Raw genomic sequence first — 15530 nt, forward strand, 5'->3', positions numbered from 1 at the left:
ACGTCCTTGTTATACCATTCCAGCTTTAATTGCATGTGAATTAAATATTTCCGATAAACGTCTCTGCGATAGCACGTGTTACAGTATTTACATTATTCATCTCTGATCAGATTTTGCAGTGAATTATCCCTTTAAATCCAGGGCATTAATAATAATAATAGTGATACCAAATGTTACTTGTATAAATCTTTTATAGTGCAACTATGTGCGTGTATGTGAACTAAAAGACTCCCATTTTAATTTATGAAACATTACAAAAACATGTCATTCGGTTCTTATCCCCCAAGCAATGATGAGTGTCGTTTTAAAACATCATTTCCATCAGAGGAAAGTGGTGTAAATGTTTTATGTCCTACGCAAAATCTATAAAGCTATTCAAAAACATCCCAAAAAAAAGTAAAGTGAAAATATTCAAGGCACTTTGAATGAGTGAAGGGAATTTACAGAACAAAAAAAACTCCATATACATTAATCACATGTGGACAAATTAGCTCCAGTTGGGGAATGAAAACAGTGTGAGTGCATGAAAAGGCACGTTTCTTTTCCAAAACACACAAAAAAAAGACATGTAAAAACGATATCCTTAGCAAACATGCATTACCATTCATCCATAAAGTGCATCACATGGCCTCTTTCTTGTTTTTTTTTTTTTCTTTTTTTCTTCCAGGGGCCTAGTTTTAGAGATAATTCAACATCAGCTGTGGTTCTGACACATCATCAAAGACTGGTGGGAAAACAAACAGACAAACATAAAAACAGCTGGTCGGTCGTCACACACACGCTACCACATGTGAGAACCTTTTTGCTCCTTAAGTGTTATTTGGGTTTAAGAGTATGGCTTTTAAAGGGGATGATGATGTGAAGAAGGCCTGGAAACAACAGTCTTCGTGCTGATGAAGCGCCAACGAGGCTCAACATCAGTCACATGCGTCACACAGTTTTTTTTGTTTTTTGTTTTGCTGCATTATAAATTGCCGTATAAGTCTCGATTTCTGAAATCCAAGGCTTTTGTTGTTAAAATGAATCGACACCTCCTCCTCTGGGTTCACAGTCGTGGCTCGCTGGGCTCTCAGATTGTAACTTATAGGGTTTTTGGAATAACAGAGGGTTCGTCTTAAAAATATACATTGATTTCTTTAGGGCATCCTTTTCTTTCTTCTTTTTTTTTTAAAGTTTTACTGTAATTTCAGTGATTTTCTGACAATATTTTGCCTCCAGCCCCGACACAGTGAATGTCCCATGGTTATTCATTGAACTGGAACCATTTCTTCAATGATAGTTCCAGTGCAAAACAACATTGATTAGGTCTGTGGATGATCATTACTAACGGGAACAAGATGCTGATGAGTTTTTCCCCGTTCACGCAAATTGTACAAATTGTACCAAGATAAAGGCAGCAGAAGTCTTAGAGAGGTGGATATATTGAAATCCTTGAGCACATGAATCCGGCGCTCTGCACGTACTGTACAAAGTACCCCTCGTAGAGAATATTTTGTACTGTATATAGCGTGAACTAATCCTTTAATCATACGCATGTCACTATAGACCCTGAGGAATCTGATACAAGCCCAGGCCCAGTCGACTCTCCATTTAACAGGCCAGGTGCCAGAAGAGGTTTAGTATTGAAAACATGTATGTACTTAACTTAAAACGGCACAATTAGTGCCTGGAAGCAGGATATATATAGTATATGTGTGTGTGTGTGTGTGTGTGTGTGTGTGTGTGTGTGTGTGTGTGTGTGTGAAGTGTAGGTGTGTAAGTGATGTTGCAATGATTAGTGCACGCTGGATTACATTCCTCTAAAAGCAATGACAGGCCTCGTTTCCTCATCTCTCTCTCTGTCTCTGTGTTTCAGATGTTATTGCTTCTTGCAGGACACACGACGCATGGCACTAAAACTACGAGGGAATGTAGGAAAACCGACAGGAAGTAAACACACAGGTGGTCTGTCTACAACACAGTGACATGAATGAATGCACCTGCAAAAAAAGAAAAGAAAAGAAAAAAAAGCACATGATCGAGCAATCCGACCTGGATACCAAATAATCATCCTGAGACATTTACTTTCTCTTTTCTCCAGGTATTTTTCTTCCTGCTGTGGCCACACGGGGGCGTTGTTTCTCCAGTTAAGAGACAACAGTCTTCTTCTGTCACCACTCGGGAGCTGTAAGGCATTAATTAAATGCACGTCTGCAGAAAACGGATGAATTGAATCGATGCTTTTCTGTGGATTGTCACAATTGTGGAAGTCGTGAAAAACCATCGGCGCGTGAAGTTAAAGTTCTTACTGTTTTGGTCAAGAAGCCAAACTTTGGCTCTGTGACTGAAGGACCCGGTCGATCCGGTCCCGGCAGCCACGGGTGGAGAAATAAATCCACATAGTTAATAATGAAAGAATCAACCTAGTCTTGAGGTTTGGAGGAGTTTAAACCCACACACACAGTTGCATGCCGGCATAATTCTTGCACAAGGAGTTCAGATTGACGTCTTCTGTGTGTGTGTGTGTGGGGGGGGATTGGATAAAATATTCCACGGGTTAAATATATAAGTGAAACCAGGTTGTTTCTGTATAAAAAAAGCTTTTTTCCCTTTTCACCCAGTGCACAGATCACGAGGGAGACGCTGCGTCAGAGCCAAATGATAGGTGAAACAGCGGTTACAATCTGGAAGGTGGAGAGCGAGAAGGGGGGGAGGAGTTGATGTCAAGTGAGGTGGGAGTAGCAAGGTCAGAGAGAGGGCAGAAAAAACCCAGGATGAGTGTTTCATAGGTGCTCTGACATAAAGGAGGAGGAGAGAGAGGTGGAAGGAGGACAGTGGTTTGGTCATCGTTAGTTTTTCGGCTTCTGGTGGAAAAGCTGCGTGACCTGGATGACCGGAGGCGAGGTGCCGAGCGACGGGCCGCACCAGCAGGCGGAGGATCGAACCACCTGGACCTCACATTTACCGCTGGGAGAAAGAGAGAGAGAGAGAGATGTTGAAGAACAGGAACAGGGTCAACTATAACGTCTGACTCTTAAAAGGGTAGTTCAACATTTTGGCAAACTGCCATATTCCCTATAGTTTTAGCAGTAGGTTCGTTACCTTTAATTGTCAGTGCAAGATATTTTTTAGAACGGCGGAGAAGAGCCGCAAGCTGCTCAGAGCTACACTACGGAGGCTAATGGGATTTCTTGGTTTCCTTCATCAAACTCATCAAATACACAATCCAACAACTCCAAAACACTCTGGTGGACAAGTTGTGACCTGCACATTCACCACGCTATGAGATAATAACAGAACGTTACGAGACAGAGAGAGTTGTTTTCTAGGTGAATTCATGCAATACTGCTGATGTTTTTCGGCAAGCAGTCCCTGCATTTCCCTCGAAAACCACTCCGTCCCTTAATGTTCTGTTATTATCTCATAGCGTGGTGAATGTGCAGGTCACATCTTGTCCACCAGAGCGTTTTGGAGTTGCTGGATTGTGTATTTGATGAGTTTGATGAGGAAAACCAAGAAATCCCATGAGCCTCCGTAGCGTAGCTCTGAGCAGCTCACGGCTCTGCTCCGCCATTCTAAAAATAGCATGCACCGATAATTAAAGGTAACGAACCTACTGTTGTGACTATAGAGATTATAGCCAACAGGCCAAGTTGCCAAAATGTTGAACTATCCCTTTAAAACTCATCACAGCCCAACACCTCACACAAACACACCTCACACAGAGAAACAGACACAGACCGAGAGAATCCGAGAAGAAACGTGCTTTCCATGTAGAGAAAAAGGCAGAGAGGACGGGTTATTAACGCCACAACACCAGCAAGGTACGAGCTGAGAACACAACAGGAACACAGGTTTCCTCTTTTTAACGCTCCCATCCGGCCAAAAACTCCCCAAATATACAGTAGCAGCAATACACACAATTTATGATAAGCTGATTAGAGAAGCTGATCACTCTAAACTGCAGGATAAGAAACTATGGAGTTGATTTAAACAGATTATATTTCACATACAAGTGCATTTCAATAAATTAGAATATCATGGAAAAGCCCATTTCCAGTAGTTCAAGTCAAAGAGCCCCAACCAAGTATTGAGTGCATATAGATGGACTGGACATATATTTCCATATCAATTTTTTTGAGATACTGAATTTTAGGTCTTCATTACTGTATATGTGAAGCCATAATTATTACAGAAATCAAATAAAGACGATGAAATGTTTGTAATGTATCTATATAATGTTACACTTTTTGAATTGAATCACTGACATAAATACACTTTTCCATGATATACTAATTTATTGAGATGCACCTGAATATTTAGATTTTTTTTTCAAGACAGCAGATTGGGAGAGGAAAAAAGAAAACCTGAATTCCAACAATGCTCACGTGCACTCACTGAACACTTTATTAGGAACACCCGTACACCAACACAGTTGTTATATAGTATTGGTGTTCCTAATAAAGCGCTCGCTGAGTGAAGTGAACACACACCGACTTGTGAAGGAAAAGGCGCTGAGAGACGACGTGTTAGTCAGAGAAGATGCAGTGTGGCACAGACAGAAGAGACACAGACACCGAACTCTGCAGCACGAAGAAAACACAACAACACACAGTTTAGTTGGGGACAAATTATTTTCAGGTCACACGGGTGAAAAAAAGTGTAAACAATATTATTTAACTCGCCTGTTATTTGGACGACTGTGGTGACACCTATCTATCGACTTGGGATTTATTCTGTGGCCTTTTAACTCTTCTCTCGTAAATAACAAAAAAAGTCTAAGGGGTTACAAGGCCACTTTGGTTTAAACTACGGTGGCCCCGAGGCCTCAACTTGCTGCAACTTTGGAGTAAAAAAAAAAACCCTTCAAACACATGAACCTGCTGCAGGTTCGGAAAACAACTTCATCAATTTTGACAACGCCTGCTCTGCAAAGAATCCCAGCGTGTGCAATTAAACAAACTCAACCTCAAATGTTTCCAGAGGGACACTAAACAAGTTCATCACTTCTTGAGTTATTTTCGCCTCGGGCTGCCAACACAACTGGACGATTTTTTGGGGGGATTGGATTTGGAGTTGAAACTGTCCTCATGTCTGTGGTCGCACACATTTTTAAAATCAGTGTGTGTCGATAGCTTGTGCCCGGTGGAAACACTTTGTTTTGTAAAAAAATGAATCAAGATGTTTTCGGATTTTGCAGCCCATGTGTTTTCTGAAGTCGCAGCATGTCGAGCTCTCTGAATTATTCGCGCACTGAAAGTGAACTCACCCCCACACTGATGCAACATCATCATCTGAACACAGGCGCTCAAAAGAGAGGTTTGGATTATTTTCTACAAGTGCAATTTAATCGCAACACTCACAACAATATAGCGACATTTCACGGCACATATGATGCGAGTACCGCGGTAACAACGGACTTGAAAACGATCCAAACCGATCCTTTGGGCAGCCTGATATCAAAAAACAAACAGTACACCTCCATTATAGTACAGCCGTTAACAGCGGGATGCATGTTACTAGAAGAAGGAAATCATTAAAAGTCACAGGGTGAGCCTGCTGAGCTGGTATATGAAGTACCTCACATGTTATGGGGGATCTGTTTCTCAGAGTGGAGCAGCACTGCTGTGAAATATGAGGTGTAAAAAAAACACAAGAAGGGAAAACATTAAAAAAAAAACAAAGTAGCAGGTCTAACTGGGATCAAAGTGATAATAATGGTGATAAAAGTGTGTGTGGTCAAGTCCACGTGGTCTCGTATGGGCCTCACAATCATTAAAGGAAACCTGGGGCATATGAAATATAATCGCTCCCCCCCTGTATCAAGTAACAGGATCAGTTACTGGGAATTACATGGGAAGAGAAGCTGTTTAAGTTGTCGAGAATTAATGAAAAGGAAAAAAAAAATGAGGCGGAAAATTGGTGAGAACAGATGAATCAAAAGAGATGTGATTAGTTATGTGTTTTGATTTTAAGCCGAGATGTGAAGCCATGATCCGTGCGATGTTGGATCGACTAAATCCATAATCTTCTGCAGAGGAAACTGTAGAAGCAGCTTACGACGGGGGCGACTCAGCTGCTTAATACCAGAAACCAACCTCGGACGACGACGATGACCTCAGTTTTGAACAGAAACGGCTTTAAAATCAGCGATATCATCGTTCATTTGCATGTTTTTCATCATGTTTCCCATCACAGGTAGGTAGGAACACAGGAACTGCATGCGCTCGGCGTTTAAGTGCATTAACTCATGATGAGTCTGTTTGAGATCAATACGCCCGATCTAATGTGATTAGGCGATAGAGGCTGAAGCCCGAAGGCAGGAAACCCTCAATCAATCAATCAAGTTCACTAAAGAGAGAGTCAATTTCATGGCGAGTCGACTCCAGGATCTCGTTTTCATGCTGCTTCCCATCTGTAAGGATTATTTTAGGAAGATGCCGCCTCCAGGTTTTTCCAGGTTGGTGCCGTCTGCGAGATGTTACTTGCGTGAGCAGCTCTCAGCGGTTGATGGGTTTACGTCACTCAAGGCTAAGTGAGAAACAGCGAAAGGGAATTTTTTTTCGTTATGAGCAGCTTCACACAGAGAGAACTCCTCTTTTCTTTACTCTGAAAACCTCAGAGCGACCGGTAAAGGGTGACGAATATGGGATGTCATGATATAAAAGAACTGATGATATCACACCGCATGAGTCGGCTGCTATTTGACTCCTTGAATCATCATCATAATAATAATAATCTCTGTGGTCACTCGGTTACGTGTGCACAAAGGACTTTAAAGAGGAACTACTGTATGTAAGTCCGGTCGCTTTTCCCTCTGTTTCTCTAACCTTCCTCCCGGCCATGTGCATTTGTTTACAACGAAGCCGGCAAGAAAATAAATCAATAGAGCGGTACATAACATTATATATCATATACGATGTCTTATCTGTCATAAACAAGAGATTACGGGTTACGGGCGCGTTTGTGTCGCAGAGACGAGAGCTGGGACACCAGGTCGGAGGCTCTAATCTAGCACAATCTAATACAAGGTTGGTTTTCAGCCAAGAGACGCTAGGTGGAAGGCAGAGAGCCTCCATTCTCCCTGGAACAAGTTACAAGTCATTGATTTAACCATCACAATCACTCTGAAGCTGGTTAATTAAGGAAAAAAATCCTGCACAGCTCCTCTTTAAGGATATAAAAATGTTTCAGGTGGCAGTTGTTGCACATCTGACAGCAAAGGGCTGGAACATCTCCTGTGCAGACAAACCGTTAAACTGACGGGAGGAGGCAAAGGTCTTATTGCATGATTGCTCCTCAAGATGATTTATGTGCAGCATTACATGTTAACGGCTCAACTTTGCCCCTCAACCTCATGAGCGACTTCCTTTGGAGCATTAGAGAAAACCAAATAAGAAAATAAATAAATACCACGCTGACTTCATTCAGCTGAGATGGTCCAAGACTGAACCGTTATTCATCAAACATGAGGCTGTGTGAGTGTGAGTCGTTGTGGTGTTTGTGTTTGTGTGTGTGGTTTTGTTACCCGGTGTCGTCAGGCATGTCCTGGTCGGCCTCCGCGGCGGACGACTCCACATCTGCATCCGCGCTGCTCTCGCTGCCCTGAGCCGACAGACCACACGGAGACTCCGGGCTCGCACACTCACCACTGGGACGGACGAAGACACGCACACATGCACATGGTTCAGATAACAGACTTAATTCCTACATTATGTGCTACTTAAGCTCTCGTGGCCTCTGTGTGTGTGTGTGTGTGTGTGTGTGTTGACGGCAGTTGTCATGGTCATTTGTTATGGCTGTGCTGCGCTACATACAGTAAGTGTGAAGCAGATGTGCGGTTTATCTTTATTCCCAGATCGTGTGTTTATTTTACACGTCGTCCACTGACTTGATATGCTTCTCCAGCCGCTGGATGGCCTGCTCCCTGTCCTCCAGCTTCCTCTTCAGAGAGGCGATTTCCCTCTGTTTCTCTAGCAGCTCCTTCTGGAGACGATAGTTGCTCTCCTCCAGAGTTTCACAGAACGCCTGGGGAGAGAAAAAACAAAGACAGAGGATGTTTGTGGACAGTGGAAACAAAGGCTGCAGGGTAAACACAGTGACAGGCAACGCAAGAAAACAGACTTTAGGGTTTTAGAGTGTGGCAAGAGAAATCGGCACAGCTTTTAGTCAAATACCACAATACGAATACGATTAACTTTATTAAAGCAGAAGTAAGCGATCCGGTCGTTTTGGCTAATGCTGCGTTCCAGGCAGGCTTTTGAAACCGTAAATTACAGCTTCAAGTCACGACTTACGACTTTGTAGCGTTCCAGGCAACCCACTCGTGTTTTTCCGACCTGTTTTACCTGTGAAAGTCACTATAACGGCCACTCGTAACTTCCGACCCGTGAACTCGCACCAGATTGAACTGGTACAACTTCACAGGTCGGAAAAACACGAGTTACGGGCTGCCTTGAACGCACCATAACAGTCCTTGTCCCTACGTCACCACATTCACGCGCATCCCTTGGCTGCACACACAGAGAGGACCGCCCCTTTATGCCGTTCTCTCTCCTCATTGGATAAAAATTGTAGGATACGAGAAAAGTTTTCTCCTCGGCTCAGAGCAGAGGGACTGACAGACCCGTGTTTCGGTCCAAACACTCTATGTAAGTGATTGCTGTCGGAAGATATAACTATTTAAGACTTATATTAACACAAAAATAACGCTTACTTCTGCTTTAATCCCCAAAGGGAAATTCATTTGTCTGTCAGCTCATCTACCATTTGCAGAAGAATTAAGAAGTCTGATGGCAGTGGGTATAAAAGATCAATACATCTAATTGTGATCTTTTAATCCCATATTTTTCAGCTCGATCTTTGCACTTTATTGTAAAGCATTTTGTGATTGTATCTGTGAAAAGTGCTATGGAAATAAGGCTTACTTACTTAAGAGACACAGACAGCAGATGCGGATATGAGCACAATGATACACACATGACCTCATATATCCTCAGGAGTTTGAGCACACACTCACCCTGCTCTCCTCCAGACTATCGAAGGGTCCAGGTGGGTCGTCCAGGCATAAAAACTCTCTCACTGCCAGACTGTCGAAGACAAAGAACAGTGTAATATCAGCGTGTGTGTGTGTGTTTGTGTTACAGGAAAGTGTGTTCAATAACACAAACAACAAGAATCACTACCTCAAAGTCGTCTACCTCTGTCACTCACAGACTAGATTTAAGTTAAATCCATATAAAATATTTACTACATCAATGGAAATTCTGATTCATCCAGGTCATCATTATCTCTGGGCAACAAATTGAATCGAAGGCAACTGGACTTGTATTTGTCTAGGAAGACGTTTCACCTCTTTCGCCTCGTCAGACTAGTGAGGACTAGTCAGACCGATGCGTTGCGGACTGATGAAGCCCCTTGGATAAGAGGCGAGACGTCTTCCTAGACAAATACAAGTCCAGTTCCCTTCAATTCAATCTGTTGCCCAATATTTACTATAATATTTTCCATATCAGTTGCGCATGTAAGTATTTATATCTGTATTTATTTATACTTTTATTGTTTTTTATGTCCGTCATAGTAGCGTGTCACCTACCTATTGGCAATGTCTTTATGTGCAACCAGGTTTTGTAAGAAGGCCTGTAGTCCCAGCTGTCTGTCCTCCAGGAAGTCAGTGTCATAGTTGTCCTTAAACCAGCGCTTAGGAGGCAGCGCGAGGCGGAAACCTGGGAACATCTCCTTCAGCTACATCCGACACACACAAAGGATAAGAACATATCACATGATATACAGTACATGCAGTTCACAGCAGTGACACTAGAAGCATATGATTCAGCAACACTATGAGGTTATCGGCCTGCTGACATGCCTCAGAGGTCGAGGACAGTCTTCATGCGCCTCATGTGCTTAGTGAAATAATAACTAACACGAGGGAAGTTGTACATACACCACACACACATACACACACGCACATATCAACCTCTTGTCCCACTCAGCAGCCTGAGCCATGAGCACCAACTGGGTGAGGTCCAAGCTTGTACAAAAACAATGTTTGGCTACTGTACATGTGTGTTTGTGGGTGTCACCTTGCAGCAACAACTCATACTGTACTTAAAGGCTTATTACAATGTGTCTTAATATAATTAAAGATACAAATATGTGTGCTTCTGTGCCTGGAAGTGTTTATTAAATTAAAAGTGTGAGGCTTCTACGGTTAGAGCAAGAGACTGTTCAGCGCAGCGCAAACATCACAGCTGCTGCAATGAATGAACGGAGGAATGGATATCCACGCCCGCCTCTATATCCTCTGTCTCCCTGTTGAATGCAGGGTGTTCCCATCTCTCATTTCCATTCCTCTTTTCTACGACTACTATGTCAACAAGTTCCACCTGCTTTAAAACTCTTTGCATTGCATTAATTGATTCAGGGAGTTTGCACAGGTCCTGGTTGGTCTAACAATCATCTTTCTACTCGTACAGTATGGTCACATGGCTGAATATCTTTCCCTTTCTCTTATCTGTGACCGCACTGTCCTTCCTGAAACCATGCGAGACCTGTTACCCTACTTGGCGCCGGCCTGTTGGGCATTTTGGGAAACAGTAGGCTTCTTTGTGCGGTGGCAGTAATCACTTCCACAGAGCAGTCAAAAACAAAACAAAGCCGGCTGAAAACAAAGAGCCGATGGTCAAAAAACAGCATCAAACATGCGAGAAACACGGATGAACGATCACAAAACTAAAGCGAGATCCCGTTTTTCTATTTTCGGACTGTGCATACTTTCCACACGATTATGTCTAGAGAACACACCTTGTCGTTGAGGCGGGAGAAGTCTGCGTATCTTCTAAAAACAACCCAGCTCTCATCTGGATTCTTCTTGACCAGGAGCTTGTAAACCTACAGTATAGCAGGGAAAAAGACAACACAGACACACACACAGTCACGCAATAGAGGGTTTTGAAATGACATGAAATAAATATGAAAGTAAATAACAGCATAAATGCATTTCAGTTCTCTTTTCATTATAATATATTATTAGACTTCCATATTTTGCGTCTCTGTGCAACTTGTTCCTCCATGATTTTGACAAGTGTTTGGAGTTGCTCTCTATAAAAGTCTGTGTGCTGAGTAAATGTTGACATGGGTGGCATTTAATCTCCAATATGCATCGCGCCCTGTGCCTGTCCTCAAGTGTGTGCATGTCACTTTCATTTGCTAGAGTGTTTCCTGCTACTATAGCTCAGTGAAGAGTGATTGACGGGTTCACTTGCTTCCAACTGACATTAATAAGAGATGTCACACCATGATGCCACTGCCATGATATCACATAAGCTGATTTTATGCGTCTCATACCGTGAACTTGGCCCTCTCCTCCATGACCTCATACCCCAGCACAGTAGGGGTGATGGGCCTCTCCTCGCCAGCAGGATCAGATATGGAGCGGGGGCAGCTGGAGTACTCCACGGACGTTTCCAGAGTCCCGTTGACCCTGGCCCGTACCACGGGGCTCTGTAGGGGCGGCGGCGTCCGGCTGCGGTTGCCTCTGTCCGTGCAGCGGGACTGTCGCTGGGAACCCAATCCTCCGCATCCCCTTCCGCTGTCCTCTAGGCTGCTGGAGACGCTGCCGAGTGACGAGGCCCGCTGAGGCCGCCTGAGCTTGCCGCTACCACCACCTGACAAGCCTCTGTCCATGGGCACGGGGACAGGCACGAACGGTGATGCCATCTTCCTGAGCTGCGCAACTCCTGCCCCGCCACCGCAGATGTCAACAAGGCTTTTCCACGCTGACGCCGACCTTGAGTTGCTTCAGAGGTGCTGCACGATAGAGAGGAGCAGTGATCGTGGTCACCTTATGGGGGCTGACACCCTGTGCAAAATACATAAATATTAATCTTCACATATTCCTTTTGATCCCTAAACATCTATTGCACTATGCAATAATAGGAATTCCCTATTAGTAACTCAAATAGAGCACAATCTGTCAGCAAACATTAAACTAAAATAAGGGTACCAGACTGTGAGGGCAGATGAATTATTGACATGCGCCAAATGTCATTCATAATTTATGGATTTGCACATCTTGTGTAAAAATCTATGCTGGAATAAAAGCCCTGTTAACATCTGTAGACAATTAGTTTGTCAAATAGTAATCTTAACAGTTATTTTGTTTTTCCACCTGCTACAGTCAAAGTCTGACTTTTTCCTATGAATCCTGCGAGATGGATGCTGGGTTATGAGACATCAGGAAGAGGACAAATGAAAGAGCAAGGCCTGAAACCAGTTTCTGTTCACACTTTGACTTGGATCTACCTGTTTAAACTAATTCAGCATCAGTGGAGCTGAAAGAAAACCAGCCATGTGCCTGTGTATGACTAGAAATGAAGATAAAACAATACAAACAATACACTAATGGGAGCATTTATGCGCAGAAAGACAAATATTACAATGTCACATGAAGGCAAAGGACAAAACAAAACAAAACAAAACAAAACACTAGAGAACATAGAATGTAAATACAAATCCAAGGAGATGACACATCAGTAACTGCTCAGCTGCTTTGGTTATTTTGGTGCCTCTGACGAAACACCTGAGAGCGGAGGTGCAAACCAAACAACAACAGAACGCCGGCTGTTCCCCAGCCACCATTCTGTTTCTCCCTTTTCCTGAAAGTTCCATGGTTTTAAAGGAAACTGGCAAACGAAGCTTTTTTTTTTGTCTGCGTTGCTAGGAGCCGATTTGACCACGATTCGTTCGCCACACGCGCTGATCACAGAACTCCATTCACAAAACGCGTGATTGTAGTTAGGATGTTTAACGTTTCCTTGCTTTCCAAATTTAGGCCTAAAATAGTACCGACAACATTTAGTACTCTACTGTGGTAGTTGTGGATTAAGATAATTAGTAAATACTGTGCATTAGGTTCGACAATTTCTGTGAAAAACCGCTGTATTTGCTCCAACGGAAACAAACATACCTGGTCGAAGTTGCTCCCTGTCTTCACAGCAAACTAAGTAGACTAACTAAAGTTTTGTTGAAATAAAAGCTGATTATAATCTTATATGTAAGCCGAATTGAGCTTAATTTCTTAATACATCGTAAAATGGCTTTTGTTATGGTTTTTTCCTGTGCACTGTCGGTTATAAACACGTCAACGGTTAACTGGCAGGATTTTGAACGGCGGTTGGTGTGTCCTCTGTCCGGGGCACGAGCTATCACGTTACGTTACGTGCACGTTAGCTAGCAGGCTACGAAGAGCCCGCGAACCAACTAAAGATAAGATAACGCATGTTGACAATGGGTTTCTCTTACCGTTGGAGGTGAATATCCTTTTTCCCCTCAGAAAACGTGTTTTACTCTACACATAAAGCCCGCTGGGAGATTGTCTAGTGGCTTTTTATCCGCTGTGCTACCTCCTCCTCCTCCTTCTCCTTCTCCTCCTGTGTCCAGGTCATAGCTTCAGAAACGGCCACGCGAGGGCGCCGTGACATAGAAAGAAAGTAGTGCCACGGAAACTTGGACCAACCTGTGTTTATCCTTATCTGAACTTACACTTTACCACGTGTTACTGTTATTTTCATCTTCTTTCAATAACATAGGCCCACTGTTTACTATGCCATGCAAACTAATATAGAAATAGAGTAAATAACTGCCTATAGTCTGTTGCAGCACGTAAAGCAGCACTGATGTTTCCTGGAGCAACCTGAATGCAGCACAATAATACTGTGCCTTGCAAAAGTATTCAATACCCATTGAACTTTCCACATTTTGTCACGTTACCTCTTTTATATACAGTCTATGGGTTACAAACACAAACTTAAATGTATTTTATTGGGAAAATCTGAAAGTGTGGCCTGCTATCTATTCAGTCAACACTTTGTCTGTACCAGTTTTGCACATCTTTTTGCCCATTCTTCTTTGCAAAATAGCTCCAGTTCAGTCAGATGGAATCGGATGGAGAGCATCTGTGAACAGCAATCTTCAAGTCTTGCCACAGATTCTCAATAGGATTTAGGCCTGGACTTTGACTGGGCCGTTATTTTACATGGACATGCTTTGATCTAAACCAGCCCATTGTAGCTCTGGCTGTATGTTTAGGGTCGTTGTCCTGCTGGAAGGTGAACTTCTGTCCCATTCTCAAGTCTTTTGTTGCCTTCCACTTCACAATTATGTGCTAGGCTACTTTGTGTTGGTCTAAAACCTCCATAAAATACATTTAAGTTTGTGGTTGTAACGTGACAAAATGTGGAAAGTTCATACTTTTACAAGGCTGTATGCACAATGGCAACTAATAGGCAGCATAAAATGTAAAATGGTCAAGTATTAAATGCATAGTCTATAGAAACGTTTACCTGGATGCAGATTGTTCAAGGACCTGGAGAACACACATGAAAGTGTGGTAAGTACAAACTTCATAACATCTGGTTGGAGATTTTTGTGTGTGATGATTTTGCAAACAGATTGATACAATATTGTCAGTATCATCAGATGTTGTGGTGGCTAATTGCTATAAATTCCTAAACTTTTCTCATTTTTTCTGTGAGCACGGTAACTAAGGCTACTCTTCTTGTGGTAATTTAAAGATTGGGAAACTTGGAAAACTTCCAAACAGCTTGCTCCAGCCAAAAATATGACACCGATGCATCGTTAAATTGATTTAATGCCACATAAAATACCAGCCACAAATTTGCAGGATGCATGGACAAAAAAAGAAAAGAAATTAAGCATAGCTAGTTGGTGCAGGCCTTGTATTTTATTTGTTTTATAGCCAAAAGATAGGCTATTAGAGCAATAACTGATAAACATTGACACATTTCTTGATTCACACTGTACTTAAAAAAAAAAAAAGATTTATTTTCTTTGCTTAACCAGCTTATGTCACTTTTTTTCCCCGAAATTTCAACCATCCATCCATCCGTCATGACTTTTCCACAAAATCCCCCAGTCACAGTAACCATAATGAGGGCGTATGCTCTTTTCACTGATGGGTGTGATATCTAGATGCGTCCTCAAGGAGCAGCCACCTCCATCTGTTTGGGTGTGTCAAAAAAACCTTTAAAACAACAAAGCACTGACTCAGACCGAACAGTTCAACTTACAGCTGAAAGATTGCAGATCCACGACTGAACTTGAAGAAGAGTTTCTCCGAGTAAGTACAGAGTCTGTTATTGTCTGTCACCTGATTTCCATTATCACAGTGATAAGGAGAGGTAGCAGGGGTCAGTTTAGTCTTCTCATATGTTTTTTTTTTTATGAAAGCAGTGGGGGTTAAGTTGTGCAGAGCAACATCTGTGCAACATGTGTAAGATTTAACTTCTGTGAGGGAAAATTTAGATATTTTATTGTAGAAGTTGTTAAAAAATATGATATAACTGCCTGTCATTAAGGTACCAAGACGTTAAGCTCTGATAACCCTCATTATTTAAAGGCTTCACTTGTTTCTTTACCTATTTTCTAGCCATCATCTACTACTTTATTGTCATTTTTGAAGCAATTTGTATTCCATTATGGGGTCATTATTTTGTCCAGTGTTGTGTGTAGATGCTGTTAACAGATTC

The 15530-nt window shown here is 42.5% G+C and overlaps 1 protein-coding gene across 5 annotated transcripts; it reads right to left on the bottom strand.

Moving 5' to 3' along the window:
* Positions 1 to 1735: 1735 nt before the first annotated feature.
* On the bottom strand, positions 1736 to 13423 carry snx16 (sorting nexin 16; the record flags this gene model as incomplete). 5 transcript variants are annotated; one of them, XM_083995874.1, is made up of 9 exons in its annotated part: positions 13285 to 13423; positions 11329 to 11842; positions 10786 to 10872; positions 9575 to 9723; positions 8999 to 9068; positions 7871 to 8007; positions 7508 to 7630; positions 5560 to 5604; positions 1736 to 2946 (listed from the first exon to the last, which is right to left on the bottom strand). In XM_083995874.1, the coding sequence occupies exons 2-8, from the start codon at positions 11698 to 11700 to the stop codon at positions 5586 to 5588; spliced, it is 957 nt and encodes a 318-aa protein (XP_083852000.1). In that variant the 5' UTR covers positions 11701 to 11842; positions 13285 to 13423. The 5 variants fall into 5 exon arrangements, with proteins under 5 accessions (XP_083852000.1, XP_083852001.1, XP_083851998.1 ...); XM_083995875.1 differs by having other exon boundaries at positions 2819 to 2946; positions 5560 to 5601; XM_083995876.1 differs by having other exon boundaries at positions 2838 to 2946; positions 5565 to 5601.
* Positions 13424 to 15530: the final 2107 nt, after the last annotated feature.

This window comes from Trachurus trachurus (genome assembly GCF_905171665.1).
Source record: "Trachurus trachurus genome assembly, chromosome: 20".
NCBI lineage: Eukaryota > Metazoa > Chordata > Actinopteri > Carangiformes > Carangidae > Trachurus > Trachurus trachurus.